Source organism: Cloeon dipterum, chromosome 4 (assembly GCF_949628265.1).
Source record: "Cloeon dipterum chromosome 4, ieCloDipt1.1, whole genome shotgun sequence".
NCBI classification, from domain to species: domain Eukaryota; kingdom Metazoa; phylum Arthropoda; class Insecta; order Ephemeroptera; family Baetidae; genus Cloeon; species Cloeon dipterum.
The window spans coordinates 3465152-3482762 of NC_088789.1; the positions used below are offsets into that span (position 1 = coordinate 3465152).

The 17611-nt window shown below is 43.5% G+C and overlaps 1 protein-coding gene across 1 annotated transcript; it reads right to left on the reverse strand.

Moving 5' to 3' along the window:
- Positions 1-3: 3 nt before the first annotated feature.
- Positions 4-14306, reverse strand: pot (papillote). Its single transcript, XM_065490951.1, has 5 exons — positions 14147-14306; positions 3877-4233; positions 3486-3625; positions 3165-3427; positions 4-2555 (listed from the first exon to the last, which is right to left on the reverse strand). Exons 2-5 carry the CDS (start codon positions 4231-4233, stop codon positions 679-681), a joined length of 2637 nt encoding a protein of 878 aa, XP_065347023.1. The 5' UTR covers positions 14147-14306; the 3' UTR covers positions 4-678.
- Between the last annotated feature and the right edge of the window lie 3305 nt (positions 14307-17611).

The following is a 17611-nucleotide window of genomic DNA, read 5'->3' on the forward strand; positions in this document are numbered from 1 at the left end:
GTGTTTTTGTGTTAATCAGATATTTATTCGTTCCGTGTAAATAGCTCGTAAGTTTAAAAGCACCTCTTTAATTAACAGAGAAACCAGTACCCTCCAACGAAGCAGTTTCACCCCTGTGACAAAATGGATTTCCCAAAATTTCCACGCACTTCATCAATTGCTCTCTATAGATTCATAAAATGACTCTTGCTATGCGGAAACCCAACTAGAGAAAGTCTTAAAATGCCAAATTTTGCTCGAGAGTAGAAGATATTTTGAAGAGATCCAATCATATAGGCGTGAATATTCCTCAACTTTGTAGTCACGAAAAAATTGAAAAATATCCACCAAGAGGTTAAAAAATCTAATACTACTTTGATGCGGCAGACAACTTTTTTTCAGCAAAAACAGCTGCCAGAATCATCGGCAAAATGGCACATTTATTACGCTCGCGACAAACCTACGTTCTATGTTATGACTCCTAACAACAAATGTTACATAAAATAATAATGAAAAAAAAAACATTTTCCATAATTACTCGAAACGTGGGCAAAAATCAGTCATATTAGTGCAGTTACATTGTAGTGAAAAATAAAAGCAGAATTTTTAGAATTTAGATTGGTACAATCCCAGCTCTCGATCGAGAATCACAATTTGGTCCAATTCGACGGGGAATATGGAGACGAGTGTGTGGTGGAATTATTTGTAGCTGCTCTCACTGTCGGCGCCCCAGCGGTCGTGGTGGTGGTACTGGTGGTGGTGTACCGAGGACGACGAGGCGACGAAGCTGGACGAGGTGCTGGCCACGAGCAGCATGTCGCTCGACTTGGCCCGCCTGGCCAGCACGGGCGTCTGCTCGGGGCTGGAGGCCATCATGTTGCTCTCGACGGCCCAGCGGCGCTCGGTGAACTCGGACGCGCTCCTCGCCAGCGACGGCTGGCTGGCCGAGCGCATCAGGCTGCCGGCCGGGTCGTCGTAGGCGCCGCTGACGTCGCTGTCGGCACGCGTCGGCGCCACGAAGTCGTTGCACGTGAATTCCGACATGGAGCGCATGTCGACGCCGTCCGAACGATAGCTGCTCCTGCGGTCGAACTTGTTGACGGCCACCGTCTCGACGCCGACCATGCCGCTGGTGTGCGTGGAGGCGACGTCCGAGTCGAACTCGTAGAGCGTAGGCAGCGAGCTGCGGCGGCTGCGGTTGTCCCACGAGGCGGCAGAGCCCTTGCGGAAGCGTGGCCGGTTCTCGTCGTCCTCCTCGGGCGGCGCCAGCACGCGGATGATCACGTCCCACTTCTGCGGCTCGAACAGCCGCTCGTAGCGCTGGTCGTGGCGGATGCGCTCGTAGTCCTCGCGCACGGTCGCTTCGGTCAGCAGCGTGCGCAGCGTCGACTCGGTCGTGATGATCTGGCGCCACTTTTCGCGGTCGGCGTCCGTCAGCACGGACGTGGCGCTCGAGCACACGCTGCCGCGGTCGTCGTCCACGTGGATCTCGTTGGCCTTGCTCACCAGCGCCGGCGAGAGGAGGTTCGGCTCGGCCTCGGGCACTTCGAGCACGCGGATCAGCACTTCCCAGTTGGGAATCGGCTCGGCCGGCGCCGGGATGTTCATCGAGCTGCGGTAAGACTCCTTTGGCTCGGAGATCATTGTCGAGCTGGAGGCGGTCGAGTAGCGGTCCCAGTCGGGCACGGCGTTCGGGTCCGGGTACGAGCGGATGGCCACGTCGAACGTTGGCTGCGGCTGCACCCTGGCGTGGAACTCGGTGACCTCGCGCGTGCGCCGCTCGATGTCCTCGATGATGCGTTTCTCGGTGATGGTGCGCAGGAAGACGTCGTCGACCACGTGCTGCGTGATCTCGGGTTTGTGCACGGCCACGACGGGCGGTTCGAGCTCGATGGTGGCCAGTCCGTCGTCCAGCACCTCGTTGACAGAGTGCGTGTCCGTGTTCTCCGTGTTGAGCGTGTTGAGGCTTTCGCGGCGCTGCAGCTTGACCTCGGCGGCCGCCACGGACGACTCGTCGCTCTTCTGGCGGCGCAGGATGCGCGAGTAGACCGGCGGGCGCGTCGTGATGGTCACCGTCGGCTGGATGGGCGGCTGCACGGCAAGCTGGGCTGTCGTGCGCATCGTCGGCATCGCCTCAGCGTGGTCCTCGCGTTCCAGGATGGTGGTCAGGTTGCGCTCTTGCACGCGCATCGCCTCGGCGGTGGCCACTTCGGCCATGGCCGTCTGCACGGGCATCACCGGCAGCGGCGGCGGCGGCGTCGAGCCGCGAGAGCTGCACGAGATCGACGAGGCCCTCGGTGGTGGTGACGGCGCCACGCGCTTCACGCGCACCGACACGTCAAACTGCGGCGGCGGAGGCACGCGGCTGTCGACGTGCAGTACCAGTGACTCGTCGGCGCACGCACTCGCGTCGTAGATGCTGCTGACCTCGCTGGCCGCCTGGCGTGTAGTGATCGCCTCAACCTCCGAGTGAGCAGAGCTTGGAGACTCTGACGGGTAGTCGCTGGGCAGCGTGTCCGACTGGTCGTCGATGATCAGCTGCGCTTCCGAACCGCTGATGCTGCTTCCAACCACAACTGCGAAACACAAATTATAATTTTTTTAATAAAGTCAAATTTGGAGATTTTATAAAAAGTTGAGAACAAAATTATTTTGTGAACTCAGTTTGGTGGTTCTGAACAAAAATTGTTAGAATAAAATAGACGCTAAAATATTAAGAGAAAATAACTCGAATTCCATTTGTTAAAATTTAGCATAGTAATAAATCCATTACCTGAAAGCACTGTAATTTAAATTTAAAAAATATTTTATGCCTTTTTGCTCAATATTACCATTTAAATTAAAATTTTCTTTACAAACTCAAGAATCAAATTGATTTGACGTTCATTCCATTGTTTTTAATTTCCATTTGGTTTCAAGTTTATAAACTCTGCGTTAATCGAATTAAGTTTTCATTAACAAAATCTTAGTGGCTTTTCAACAAGATTTACCTCTATATTCACATTAAATCTAAATAATAAAAAATTAAACACCCAAATATACAAAACAAAAGAAGAAATCAAAAAGCAATTTGCACGTTGGTGATATGATATTTAAAATCGATTTTCCTAACTAAACAGTTTTAATTTTTGTTTAATAAATCCTATTAAGAAGGAAAAACATACGCAATAGTTTATATATCTTACCAATGGGGGTAACAGTGGCTCTGGGGATTTTGAGTCCTTCGAACATGGAGATCGATGACTCAGACATCTTGGTAATGTCACTTCCAGCGAGAGACAGGGCCATGGGCACGCGCCTGATGACGGCCACTCTCCTCCTGGAGAGACAGTAGTAAGAGGCGGCCAGGCCGAGCAGCACCAGGGTCAGGAAGAAAATAGCGCAGACAATCAGCATCACTTGGAAACCTTTCAGGGGCGCCTCGACAGGCAGAATTGGTTCGGCCAAGCTGGAATTTTGCACGTAATTTTGTCTCCGTTTCGGCCACGAATGAAAAATTTACTTACAGGTTCTGAGGTGGGGCGGGTGGGGGTGGTGCGATGGGGGGTGGATAGCGGCACACGATGGTGATCACTTCGTCACCGTCCATTTCTAAATTGGGGTGGAATCGAACCACGATGTTGTTTGTGAAAACACGCTGGGGATTCTGAAATGAAAAAACAAATTTTTGTTTTTGCCATAGTTAAACTCTCTCTCCAATCTTGCGACATGAAGCTTTTTGGAAAATTGAATACGTGCAAGTCATTTGCAAGTTAAAAAGGCGGTCTTCCCACCGCAAAATTCCGAGAAAAAAAGAAACCGTCAAGGATGTGAAGCGAAAGAAAGTGACTGGAGCGCGATCTCTAAATGTCCTACGCACCATGAATGCTCGAAAGTCAACATCCGCAGACGTTTTACCTGCACTGTGCCGCATCCTTTGAGGGGCATCTCGATTTTGTAGGTGGAATTTCCGTTTCCAGCCACAAAACAGGGGCTGTTTCTGTTGAAGTCGGCGAACGCGATGCCGTAGAAGGGTTCCTCAAACTTGAGTTCGGCCTCCATGGAGCCGGCTGCGCAGTTGAGGGCGGCCTTGGTCCTGTTCAGGAAGATGACCGGTGACAGGTCATCCAGTTTGGTCACCTTTCCGTCCAGGGTGGCCTGCTCGGGGAGGCCAGAGCCCGGCAAGTACTCGATACTGTTGCCATGGTTGGCGTAATTCGACTGTGCAGCCACGCTCACGGCCAACACCACCAACGCAAGTCCACGGAGGGCCATCTGAAACATAAATATCGAGACGAATTAAAATTTGAAAGTTAAATCAGTTCCCTGCTGCGGTATAGATTTTACCGGAGCAGCTTCTGCCGAGAAATGTGTGAGGTCTGCATGCACGCCTGCATTTGACTCGCGCTCATCGCCGTGGAGTCCATTCGGAATTTGGGAGGTGCGATTTGTTTGCGACCTGCTGGGCCGAACCTCTGCAGTGTGCGTGATTTGGATTCAAGGGACTAAAATGCTTAGTGTTTTAATTGAAGTCCCCAATGCGGAGGCAACGGTGGTCCTTTTCTAGACCAGGCTTCCTTACAAATCGTGGCCTGTGTGCAATCATGTTATCGGCTCACGGTGTTATTGGGACACTTGGTTTTCGTCACTAGACAACTAGTAAGAGGTCACTCTTTTCGGCAGAGACATACCAGTTTGAAAAGTCTGGCTAGATTTTTTTATGGTTGTCTGTCAGCAAGAATAAAAGTATATTTTTTTATTTTAGAAACTATAAGTTAGTTAGAAAAATTAAACTGCATAATTCAAAAGATATGCTTGCTGGGTGCAGAGTGAAATGCTGGAGATTTTCTTTTTTCCGAGTGCCAAGAAACCAACATCAAGCAGATTCAGCCTTAAACTTAATATTTTAAAAGAAAAAATTCCTCTGTGCAATGCAAAAAAATTAACAACTAAACTTGAGCTATTTTTTTGCCATCTTAAAAGTTGGCAAAATCATTCATTGCGGTTGTAAATGAAGAGTTTTTGTGTATTTATGCGTGGCTGAGGTCGATCAAATCTCATTTAGCCTATTTACCGTAAACCCGATTTGTATTCATTCAAACAAAATTATTTTGCGCCAAGAATTAAAAACTGTTATAAACAACCCATTTTTTTGTTTTAGTGCCAAATGGACAGCTCGTCTTGTCATTATTAATATGATTTTGAATTGGTCGGCTAGCCGAAAATAGCCTCGCAATTTCTCAAACTTTTGCTTTTCACGCACACATTGCGGAACTTATACAAAGTTACGACTATTCTTGCGCAGCAGCAGGTTCTAATGATTTATTCATGCACAGCGAGAATCGCATCTCAGCGGCTGCGAGCAGTTTAAAACCCCGTTAGATTGAACACACACGTCAGTCACTCGAGCTGGCTGACGTGAGCACGCTATTCACCGAATTCAAACAAATAAAATAAACGCACATTATTTCGTTGGTTTAAATCAATATACGTTGCGTTTTGTCTAAATCCGAACTGAGAAAAATTTTATTTTCCATCGTCACCGCGGCTGTCAAGGCGCGAAACCGAAAGCTTTATTGTTTGCAGCATGTCCGACAACAGGAAACGAAAGCAAAGTGCAATTATTCTCAGCTTGTATATATATGAAATGCGATCACCGATTCCGAGCACGTCCCATTCTTTTTCTTCTGCTCACCATGTTAAGGTGAATCAGCGCTATTATGCTCATCAGCAGTCGCAGGGATTTAGTACATCATATATTTATATGGACAGTGTGACGTAAGCCTTTCGCGGCAGTGCTGGCTGGACTTTATTTCCTGTATCTCTAAAAAGCTGCGCGGGATCAAAGCAGAGCTGCGGCGACGCCGTTAAATCACTTTTGTCTCCTCCGGCCGCTTTGATGGTGCTTTTATTCCTCCAACTGCTCTTTCAACCAAGATCCATAGCTATAAAACATTCGAACGTGTGTAATGGTGCGGGCTCCATCGAGACATTTTAATGTTAAGTAAAGAGAGAGAGCGTTGCCCTGCGTTCCCAACATGAAAGAGTTCAATGACGAAATTTTGTTTGCCAATTGAAGGAAAATTTTGACACACGCTGCATTTTATTACAGTAGCCCCATTTTTGAGAAATCCACAATTTGGGGCAGAATAGAAACAAAGGAAATGCGACGAGCAACAATAACTTTCCCTCAGTAAAATGCGAATAAAATTATCCATTTCAAAACGTGTATTAATAGTGCAGCTAAAAAGCGTGAAATCGAAATTTAACCGTCAGAGGTTCGCATCCTCTGCGTTCACGCCTCCACTTTTTATACGAATCGCACGATCAAAAATTTAAGGCACGATCGGCTGTCCCTTTTTTCCAGGAATGTTTTGGATGAATGAGAGTGTCACGAAATTACTATCCAGCTGCAAGATTGAGAGATTTTCGTGTGCCATGGGAAAGTTTCGCATGATTATAACTGTGCGAGTGCGTCCGCATCCATTTTTAATGCACCACAATCGCGAGACAAAGGAGAAACTTTCGGGCGCAAAACGCGGACGGAACGAGAGAGTCAATGGAAGGAAGCGATGAAGTATATATATTTTCACGAAAGTAGCGTTACATATTTTGCACACACAACGCTCGTTTTTATCTCTGTGTCATCTGCAAGTGCTCTGTAATTACTCGTTTCGGGCATTATTTATGTGCCACGTGCCGGAAAACAAACGATAAAATCGCATACATATTCCTTGATACTTATTTATTTCATCCGTACACCGAAGAAGCAATTGTGCCTTGGAGGTAAAAGATATCCTTTATCCAATTAAATGAAGCTAAAAAATCCGCAAAGGAATCGTGCCTTTGTTTTTATCATCTGCTTAAAATAAAAATGTGATCACTTCGCTTTGGAATAATGTTGCAATTAAACAACGCGGATGTCTTCGGCACGAAACGGATACAATAAAATAATTAGCGAAAACCGAAAGTGCTCGCGCTTCGGATAAACAGTCCTCGTGAACCGAGATGAGCTCACGTTATCACTTTGCCTTGAGTGCCGCAAATCCAAGGTTTCCAGTGAAACGCGATCAGGCGCGAAATAAATATATTCCCGCGTACACCTGTCGAAAAATCCGGCTCCCGACTCATGCCGCTCGTGCCTTATCACCCGTACGCGGCAGCCCATTAAATTGTTGTGCCATTGTATGTTGCTTACAAATAAATCGGTCCGTTTTGAGAAAAGTAACCGTCCTTTGGGAACGAGCATCAATCACACAGCACACTCTTTCGCCTTGCAAACAAAGCACGCGCTCATTCGTTCGAGCAGAGATCAATCTCAATTCCCTTGCAAGCACCGTAAGCTTGACTGCTTAATGGCCCAAAAATTAGCTCAGCTTGTACAGTAAAAATGATCTCTTCGCTTATAACTGAATTTTGATTTCCAGTTCAATGCATCCTTTATGGTCTTGCTCTGTAAGCCATTTATAATATTTATTGTTCAAAAAATCGAGGAATAAGAACCTGCAAAACACTTTTATATAGATCTGATTTAACAAAAAGGAGAGATTACTGTTCCTCAGTCACTTCTTTAAAATTAAAATTTGAAATACTCGCTCACACACGGGAAGGCAATCTATGAAATTTAAATCAAAGAAAGTTTTTACTTTTTTCTGATAATTTTCGTGCTTGCTGGAAACGTTCCGGAAATTTATCAAGTTTATATTCCAAATTATATATGACAATTTCTTGTAAAAAGATTGTGCTAAATAGAATGACATTTTTCCTTAATATGAATATTTAATTTTTTAATAAAATTAAAATAGTTTGAATGAGAGGAAATTCACCTGTGTGAATTATCTCTTGTAAAACACAAACAATGGCAGCAATAAATTTGAAACGCTTTTTTATTCCGGACCGGATGTAAAAATTAGAGACACACCTGATGTTAGCACTGCTGTAGCATGAAATTTCTTGATCAAAATCGTCTAGACAGGCAGCACGCCTGTCAAAAAGGGTTCCCCTACATTTCCTGCGCGCAGGACCCTCGCGGCTGCAGCATAAATAATGGAAAATTCGATCTGCGCACGCAAGATGCATTGGCAATTTCGCAATTACTGCCAATAAATCATGGCGATTTCCAAGTGCGCGAGCGAGGCCGTCAGGGAGAAATAAATATAATGAAAAAAGTGCCACGTTTCTTGGCATGTCTACAGAATGAATAAGTGCGCTTCAGTGCATCTCCAATCGCAGCGAAAAAAATAGGAGACTTTTATTGCAACCGGTATTTTCCATTTGAGCATAAAAGCACATTTAACACACACACGGCGCAGAGAAAATGCGTGGAGCAGAGAAATTCATAAACACCCTGCGTCTTTTTTCCTTGGGCCGGTCTGCCCACGCGCCGGCCGGGTAAGCGAAAACACAATTAAATCACGCCTTATGTCACGGTCGCCGTGGGCTGCAAAAATTCGAATCGCTTGCAGGATTGTAAAATGAATCACCTCCTCTTGGCTCGCTATTCGATATTTCGCTGCGGCGAAGGGAAAGTTGCATTATGTGTATGTTCTATGGGAGCCTTGTCCTACTTGAAAATGCACACAATCGAGTGCGTTTGTTTGTTGCTTTTATTATTCCACACAGTCCAACGCGAATTGTCAGTTTCATTGCGTTTCAGTCGGCTGCTTTTGAATCAAATTTCAAATCTGACGAGCAGATGCTGGTAGAAAGGAGGTTTCCTACACGCTCCGGCAGTGATGTCACACATTTCACCTGAGAAAAACTGCTAGTTTGCAAGTGTGTGTTGTAATAACAAACACACGGTGGTGAACTCCGAGTTTTAATAGCTTAAGCAGCTTTCACACTCGCAAGAAAACCATATAGTGTCACGAATGCGGGGCGAAATTTTTCATTTTGATATGGACCGGCGAGAAGAATCTTTAATGTCAATAAGAGAAACCAAATAATATTAATCCGGTCGTGGTTATTGAAAGCACAAATCAACTACTGTTTATCAGTGGCTGATCATTTATTACAAAATTAGAGAGTGTGATGATGATGATTCAAATTTTGACAGTTTTATGATTGATGATCTCGTGTTCTCTAGTCCAGATGTATCGCTCTCATACGAGAATTAAGAATAACGAAGACATGCTTTAAAAATGCATCGAGTAATCTTGTTCAATTGAGCTGGAATATATGTAATAAAATGCCTGGGCGATTAAGTGTGATGCAAAATTAAAATAGGTACCCCTCTGAAAAATTTATTGAATTTCCAACTTTCTTGCAGTACAAGCAAAAAGAAAATTCCAGTTACATCTAAAATTTGTTTTAAATTTATTTTAATATTAAAATTTGATATTTTACTCGTTTTTCTCTTGTAATTATTTTTTCGATTCCTCGTTTTGTCGTTAATATCAAAACAATACGTTAAAATCCAATCCATTCATTTTAGAGATGGTTTCGGCAGTCAAAGGATTTTTTTATAAACATGTTTTGATGTGGTTGCATTGTAAAAATGCTGTTATCTATCTACGATTTTTGTGTAGACGATTCATTGTGTCGGTATCGTTTAAAGAAACGTTTATTCCCTAGTGATTTCACCACGCACCAAAAAAGGAGATAAACGCGCTTGCCACACTAAAAATCTCGCCGGCGCGGTCAACTGATTCCCATCGCCCGCAAAATCGCAAAGCATTCCGGCGTCTCAAGTCTGAAGTCACTCGCGGCGTCGGCAATTAGGCAACCGTCTGTGCTGATGCCTGAGTGCGATAATGCACCTGACCTGCTACTACTGCTTTAGATATAAATGACGAAAACAAAGGCGCTTTCCGGCGACTGGCGCGATTAATTAATAATTCATTAAGACGATCTCGCATGTGTTCTGGAAACCCAGTAACGCACTCAACCGGTCGTGTTTGAAAATCGGAGAGTTTCAGATGCTCTAAACACTCGGATCTTGTTTTGAAATGCTGTTGGAAAACGCCACCGCGCCTTCCGTGAGTGCACGACGACAATTAACGAATTCGAGGCAGCAAATAGCTGGCGCGAGCAAAAAAACGAGTTGACTTGTTTCGCTTGTTGCCGCTGAGCAAACGGTACTTTTTATTTTGGTTGGATTCTGTGTGATTCGTCTTTTCTTTTGCTTTTTTAGCATGACTCACAATTACGTTGGCACTGCTCTCGCAACACTCTATTCAGCATATTCACAATTAGCGAGAGAAATTAGTGTTGGTCATGCGCAATTAGGGAAATTACTTCCTTAGTACTTGCGGTACTTGCTGTCAAATAACTGGACAGTTTTTAATTGGGAGATTTTTTAAATGAAACATTTCTTGCATTTTAATGTAAATAACGTGTGAAAGAACAATTTTTTGTTGAAGTTGAGGTAAAAACTTTTGACCTTTTCAAGGCATCACGCAAGACCAAATTTTTGGCTGGCGTCATAGACAAAATTAAATTATTTATATATAACTGGTTTTTATCCTTTTTAATTTATGCTCCAAGCAGGAATCGTCACTTTGCTTCGAGCTTTCATCATCAGCTCGGCGCACTTTGAAGACCCGGCCGCGTTACAGTAAATCTTATTTTCCAACTCCGCGGTTGCTTGTCTGCCCGGCGGTATGCAGAAAACGAAACCCCTTAATTAACTTTTTTGCGCCATCGTGCGCGGAACATTACACGCGCGCGCGGGATTTGTTGTAAAATAGATTACGCTACGGTACAAAGAAAAGCATTTAATGAAGGGCACACATCATGTGCATGCGCGCGCGTTCATAAACCTCTCGGCGGGAGAGAGAAGCGAGGGAAAAAATGATTGATTTCAGGTTTTAATCTGATATCACGGTGTGCGACTCACGCGCCGATTCAATTCCAGGGTTCAACTTTGCTGCTCTTGAGGAGGAAGCGGAGCAAACTGCGCTCACACCAATATGGGCGCCAGCATGTACGCGCACGATAGTGTGATAATTATTGTTCTTTTTAATCCTGTGTGTGTACGCCTCTCTCGTAACATATAGTATCAAATTCGGAATCGGAGAAGCGCCGGTAGGTTTCCCACACGCCAAAAACTCCCAGCCGGATTAATTTGCCTTTGTGCTTGATGGATGGTTTCTGAATCGAGCGACATTAGCCTCAATGCCAAAGATAATACGAATACAGGAAAATGGGATGAGATTTCTTTCTCCGACTGTGAGCTATGCGCGTTTATCGACGGGAACAGTCATTGTGCCAGCAACGAGTAATGAAGCCGAGATAATATAGGTTTCCGGACTACTCGACGTGACCTTATCTTGGTTTCTTCTGTTTGCCTCGTTCTTTTTCACTTCCTCCACTTGAAACGCGATCAAAATGGACATTGCATAAACTTAAAAACCACAATGCTGGTGTGGAATCAATGACCTTCAGGAGAAGCACCAGAATTGAAATCAAAGCTTGTTGCGGTTTCCAAATAAATTCGGCAATTATTATAATGCCATCCTCTCTAACGGCCGCACTCGCAGACAAAAACGACCATTAGATGCATAACTAACAAAATGAAACTAATGATCGCACCGCTTTTCTTTTATCTCTTCCTGGAATGCACCTTCGCAGAGAAAAGAAGCTGCGTGTCATCAATGAAATGAACCATCAAGAGGCCAAAAAATGAATATAACAACTTCTGAGAGCAGCATCCAAAGAATCATTTCCTGTCGGCTGCAGAATTCAACAAAAAGTCGAGATTTTTTACTTGTCGTCGAGACTGAATTAAATTTATGAAATGATTCGTCAGTAGCCTTCGAATAACGAGTATTAACTTGTCGGACAGGCTACTAAGCCCCTGCGAGAGGCACCTCTTGATATTCGCGTCCTTGCAACACGGCCGACACCCACGATTGTTCGTCAGCATGTCCAGATATGCGGCGAGACCATAATTCGAGAGGCTGTGCTGAAAACGAGTGAGCGGAAAATTCGCTTTCACTCCGCGGAGTTGCACTTTAAAATCAGATACGAACCGTTATATACACAGCACCGTTTATATATGAAATATCCATAAGGCATTGTCTAGCCACGAAAGTGAACGTACACACGAGACCGTGCAGCTTTTCGTTTCTGTCGAGTAATGCGGACTGATTATTTGGCTGCTGAATTATTGGAAAATGGGATCAATGTTGCCCTTTGCATGCAGCCGGCGTGCTTGTCCAGTCAATTATAGTGACACATTCAATTATTTCTCAATCGCAATTACCGCACCAACGGCCTGCGCTCTGTTGTGTTGTCAATTAGGCCGATCTAATGTGATTAATGCCGCGAGTATTTCTCCGCGACGCGACAGCCTTTTATGAATAAAGGCACGTGTTCGACGTGCACAACGCAATTCGCGTGTTCCTGGGATCGATGAATCAGGAAACGGAAAATGTGCAAAGTCGTGAACGCGAAATTCTAGATTCAAATAAAATAAATTTTTAAAAGGAAAAAATTTTAAAAACCAGTTGTAGCTAGAATGCGAAAATTGCTTGCAAGAAACTTGAGTAATTTTCACATTAGTCACCATTTTGTCGTTTTTTCCCAAGTGACTCTTACGTCCTAAGTAAGCTGAGACATTAAAATGTTTAGGAGATGAGAACTTTTCTACTCCACGGGTCTAACCCAATTATGGAATTCCTGTCATTACTAAAAAACATTCCACGGACAATTAGATTTCCCTTTTATTTTTATGATGACTCGCTTTGGCAGCAATGATCATCCCACAGAGTGCAATAAAAGTGCCGCATCATTTCCCAGGCTCTTGCATTAAAATGACAATTATTATCAGGGTGATCAGCACTATGTGAACACATCATGAAGCCTATTGAAACGAGCGTTTTATGCACGAATTGAATTATAGGTGAACGGGTTGGCAGCCGGCCTTTTATGGAGAAGATCAATGAGCGTGTGTGTATTTTTACAATTCTGCAAGTGCGGCTAATCGAGTTAATGTGCCGTGTTTTCTTTCTGCACTTTGTGCAAAGCCAAGGCCGACTCGGTGAGAACCTCGGCGTCGTCGTCGGCAAACAGACGGCTGGCTGGCATCGGCACTCCTCTCAAGCGTGCACTTCAAAAGCAAGGTTTTGTGATGTCATTCCACTGTGTTCAGAACTCTTCGAGTCAAATGCTAAGTGAGGAGGAAATTCCCGCTTTGTGCTTTCCGCGAAATTTGCAAGTGCGTACACTTAATTGGCACGCGGGCCCCTCTTCGGTAAATGGCGGCAAATAATTTTTTCGAAGGCTCTGCTTATTGTTGAAATCTTCCTGAATGGTCGATAATTATTGCGTGACTAGCATGCGAAAAATGGAAATTGCGAAGATTGCTTTGTTGTGCTGGCGGCAGTAACTGAATTGGATGACGAATTTACGGGTTTGAACAAAAATCTTCGCTCTTATACCTACATGGACTTAGTTAAAGAGGATTTTGATACGGGCAAACAATTGAAAATTGTTCGATTTGTTGGATGCAATAAGAAGTCGATCGATAAATAATTTTTTGTTCTACAATTTGCTATAGTAAAAAAGGACCTTGCTAAAGAAAAAATTAAAATTTTTCAATTTACAGCGCATAACAACATTTTCTTGGCAGATTTCGATTCCTCTCGTCGAGATCTGTCCAACAGCGTATGAAACCTTTTATGGAAAATATTTGGTGTGAAATAAAATAAGATTTCAAGCAAGGAGACAGTCCTCACCATTTGAAAAGCATGTTAACTTTGCAGTCACTTTTCTCAGAAATTTGCAGTGCTACTTAGGTCAATTTTGGCTTCAACTGAATCCTAAGGGATGAGTTGTTCATGCATTGGATTTTTTTTTGCAGTATCAATCCTCTTTAATATCAACAAAACCCATCTAATCCAGCCAGTTACAATTATGGAATTATAATAAAAGGACGATGTATAGGACTTACAGAAGCAAAGATTTCGCCAGTCACGGCTTGGGGTCGTTATCGCAGTTTGAAATACAATCCAGACGGATAAATCCAACACTTTGGTGGCCAGAAGCGGATCGGCTAATCAAGGTTGATGCATAAACGCACCGGACAATTCACTGTATGCGTTAAAAGTGAAAGGAATCGAGATCAAAAGGCGTTGGCTGCAGGAAAAAGTGGTCGAAAAGGGGGCGTTTTCGGCCGCGAAAAGGGGGATACGGACTGAACTGGTCCGCAGGACCAGTTTGGGCCGAAGGGACGGTCTGAAATTACCTTGGTCTGCGTTCCTGTGGCCAAATTTTCACATCCCTGCGAGATTCACACCAGAGGTATCCAGACCCTGAAGGTTTCAACTCGAGACTGGCGGCGTGAGGTGGGGAGCTCGGCGATCTTACCTTTTCTGTCTTGCCTCGCTGCTCCTTCCCTGCCTCCCCTCTCCCGCCAGCAGCAGCCATAAAACCCACCTGTCTGCGAGCGAGTCTATTTGAACTGCCTGCTGCCAAAGGTGCATTGCATTATATCCACCTTTTTACAGCCGACGAATGACTGACTGCGCCTGGGTGGAAAGCAACACACATAACAATATAATAACAGGCCGCTCTGCGCATTATCGCCCCTTGTATTGCGCCCAGTGCATTTTTATTGCCCCGATAGGATTTTCTTTCTTCTCCGTTCAACTCGTTCTCTCCAATTATTACTGCACCTTGTTTCTGGAGAACAACTATAGTAATTTAAATGTTCAAGATGAAAGAACTGTTTTTTAATAAGGATAACAAATCAACCTATGCAGAGAACTAGTTGCATGGAAGATTATTTAGACGAGAAAAAATAAGCGTTAAACTGGGATTTTGTTAATAAAAGGGGTTTACAACTACTACTAAGAGTGGGATTAAAGGATTGGGCTGCTGAAAAGTGAAATGACGAGGAGAAACATTATTTTTTATTGGACACCCACTGTCTCGGCCCCTCAGACCTCATCAGCGGTACTTTACCTGCAGGTAGCATTGAATTTTTTTTACTCGTTAAGCTGAATGAGACCTGAAGGAACAGAAACAGTGGCTGTCCAATATGAGGTAATTTTCATTCAAAATAGACTTCACTTTTTTAGAGTCACCCACGCATTTCTAAAATCCGTATAGATTAAATTTAAATCACGAAATTTTTTGTCAATTACCATGCAGATTTAGAAAAAGAAAAATAAAAGTCGTTTAAGTTGTCCTCCGTGAAGAGTTCAGACGACAAGGAATTCTTTGACCCTTAGCGTCTCTTTCCTCAAACATGCATTTTAAATCATAACGTGGGCAGCCGTGGGTTGCTTTTACACATACTTCAGCGAGTTTCAAACCAGTTCATAGAGTTATAATTATTAAATAAATGGCAGCATAAACCAAACTGGAAAAAGCGAGTCTTGCGATCACCACATCTCAAATTGCTTGGTCAGTTTCTCGCTTTTTATCCACGTTGGCAGCAATTTAACGAATAATGCCCACGCTAATTTCCACCATTTGCGACTTTGTGTAATGCAAAATTGATTTGAGCTTCTGGCGCCATAAAAGTCAATTTAGCCAACAAAGCAAATTCAATTTCAAATCAATCTGCTGGCAGTTCGCTCTTGAAGCGAAACTGAGCGCTTTAAAAGCACACCTCTTAAGCACCCTTTGTGATTTTTCTCTGCAACCAACCGCTTTGAAACGCACACTCTTGAGGCACCTTCTATCTCTTTCGGCCTTCTCGGTCTGCTCTTTGTATTCTCGAAGACAAGTGGCCGACGATTGGGGGGATTTTTTTCGCGCAAACCGCAAAAAGTGGTGGAGAACAATGGCTGACAGGTCTCTGGGGGAGCGGAAAAATGTTGTATCATAAGTGGAATAACATGACTCATCATCTAGATCCAATATTTGAGCCGATTATGCAAAAGCTGCTCCCATCGCGCCGTCTCTCTGATCGTGAAATTTCAGCCCAGGAAAAAACGGGAGGACACACACCATGAATACTAACGAGCGAGTCAACTGACGCCACCGCCGATTTTGGCTATGCCGGCAACACGGGCACGCCGGCTTTTAAACCAAAAGGTATGCACGCGCTAGAAAAAGTCTGCAAACAAACCGCCGAGTTTGGCTTGTCTTACCGTAGGTGTGATTTTTTGCTGGAAAGCAAAATATATTGTGAGGAAAAAATAAAACGGCGTGTTTTTGCCAGTTAACGACCTCTTAGAAGGTGATTCTTTCGTTAAATTTTTATGGACAGTTTGCGTTAACCTTAGCGAGCTGAAAAGGAGTATAAATAAATATTTACATGTATAATTAATTTCAAGACAAGAAACTGAAAATTTTTAGGGATTTTTTAAATTTTATTTCAAAGTTCTCATTTAATTCTAATTTTCTAGAGAACACATTCCAGTAGCGTTCACCCGGTTGCCAATTTAATGTGACCCACGACAAACTGATTAAAAAAATTATGATAAAAAGGGTACACCTTAATTCGAGATGATATATTACAGCGTAAGGTTTTATCTGTATCCTTGGAATTAATTAATTAAAAGTCTTCCCTTAGAACCTATTCACATAGAGAACATTTTTTAAAGAATTATTTGCCTATTTTTCTTTCCAAAAATTGGAAATATTTCCCTGGAATTAATAATCCACATAAAAATAATCGCGGATGGTGTCATAAGTTATAACCAGTCTCAAATTGCACAACTTTATCAATTGCAAGGTTTAAAATATGCTACAATCGCATTCAGCCTATGCGGGACAATAAATTCAATTTTTTTTTTTAAATACTTTGACCGTGAGAAAACCAATTGTATTTTTTGGAAACCTAATAATTATGATTCACTACTGCAGGTGAATTTCAATGGTATTCATGCTGATCGGCCGGCGGCAAATTGTGCTGGTTTATTCGGCCGATTGTATGTTAACGCAGCAACTTTTTGCGCCCCACACTCAGCCTCGCAGACACCGCACACTGAGGAGAGAAGGGAGCTTTTGGCAGCCTTGCCGAATCAACATTCCGAAAAAGACAAAAGGTGTCGTGAAACAAAGGCAATTGCATTTTCATACCGTCGGCTTGGAAATAATCGAGCGGGTCGTAAAAAAGGGAACGAGCTCGAATCGCGACTTAAAAATTGTTCCTGGAAAAATGAGGCAGCGCTTCATAGTGGCGTAAAAAAATGTTATCAATATTGCACTGACAAAAAGGACTCCCTGCGGAGAATCCAGGAAGTCACCTGAATGACTTATTATTTTTAAGTGCATGTTGCTTTTGCAGAGCACGTCCCTGTCCCATTCTCCGCATATAAAGAGAAAAATAACAGGATCGAGTTTATAAAATACTGCGCTCATTTTAGTTTACTTTTAAAGTTTTGAAAATCAAGAAAAAGGTTGAGAAGTATCCCAAAATAACTATTTGCGTGTCCTCTGCTGCTTCTCAATAATCATTTTAAATAAATAGGTGCCACTTCGTTAAACATCAGGGGGTCGCTTGTCGCTTTTATCTCTGTATCACTTTTAAATAAACGGAAATAGATAAAAATCCAACCATTTATGGCAAGTTAATTAAAATATAAATTGAAAATTAGTTCCCTTGCATTCTTGGTTGAATTCTTTGAAGTCCAAGGCTCAGGAGGTTCTCGGTAATTGCAGTTCTCATTAAAACCCTGCGATGACCCCGGCTGCCCTTTGTCTCTGACACTAAACTTCCTGTTCGGTGAACTTTCCGATGAATAAAATAGCATTC

Excerpts from the sequence above, each read along its gene's own strand:
- pot (XM_065490951.1), bottom strand. The coding sequence starts at position 4,233 with ATGGCCCTCCGTGGACTTGCGTTGGTGGTGTTGGCCGTGAGCGTGGCT. Across the intron at positions 3,626-3,876 it reads AAGGATGCGGCACAGTGCAG|AATCCCCAGCGTGTTTTCAC; the intron begins GTAAAACGTCTG and ends TTTTCATTTCAG. Across the intron at positions 2,556-3,164 it reads AGCCACTGTTACCCCCATTG|TTGTGGTTGGAAGCAGCATC; the intron begins GTAAGATATATA and ends TGTGTTTCGCAG.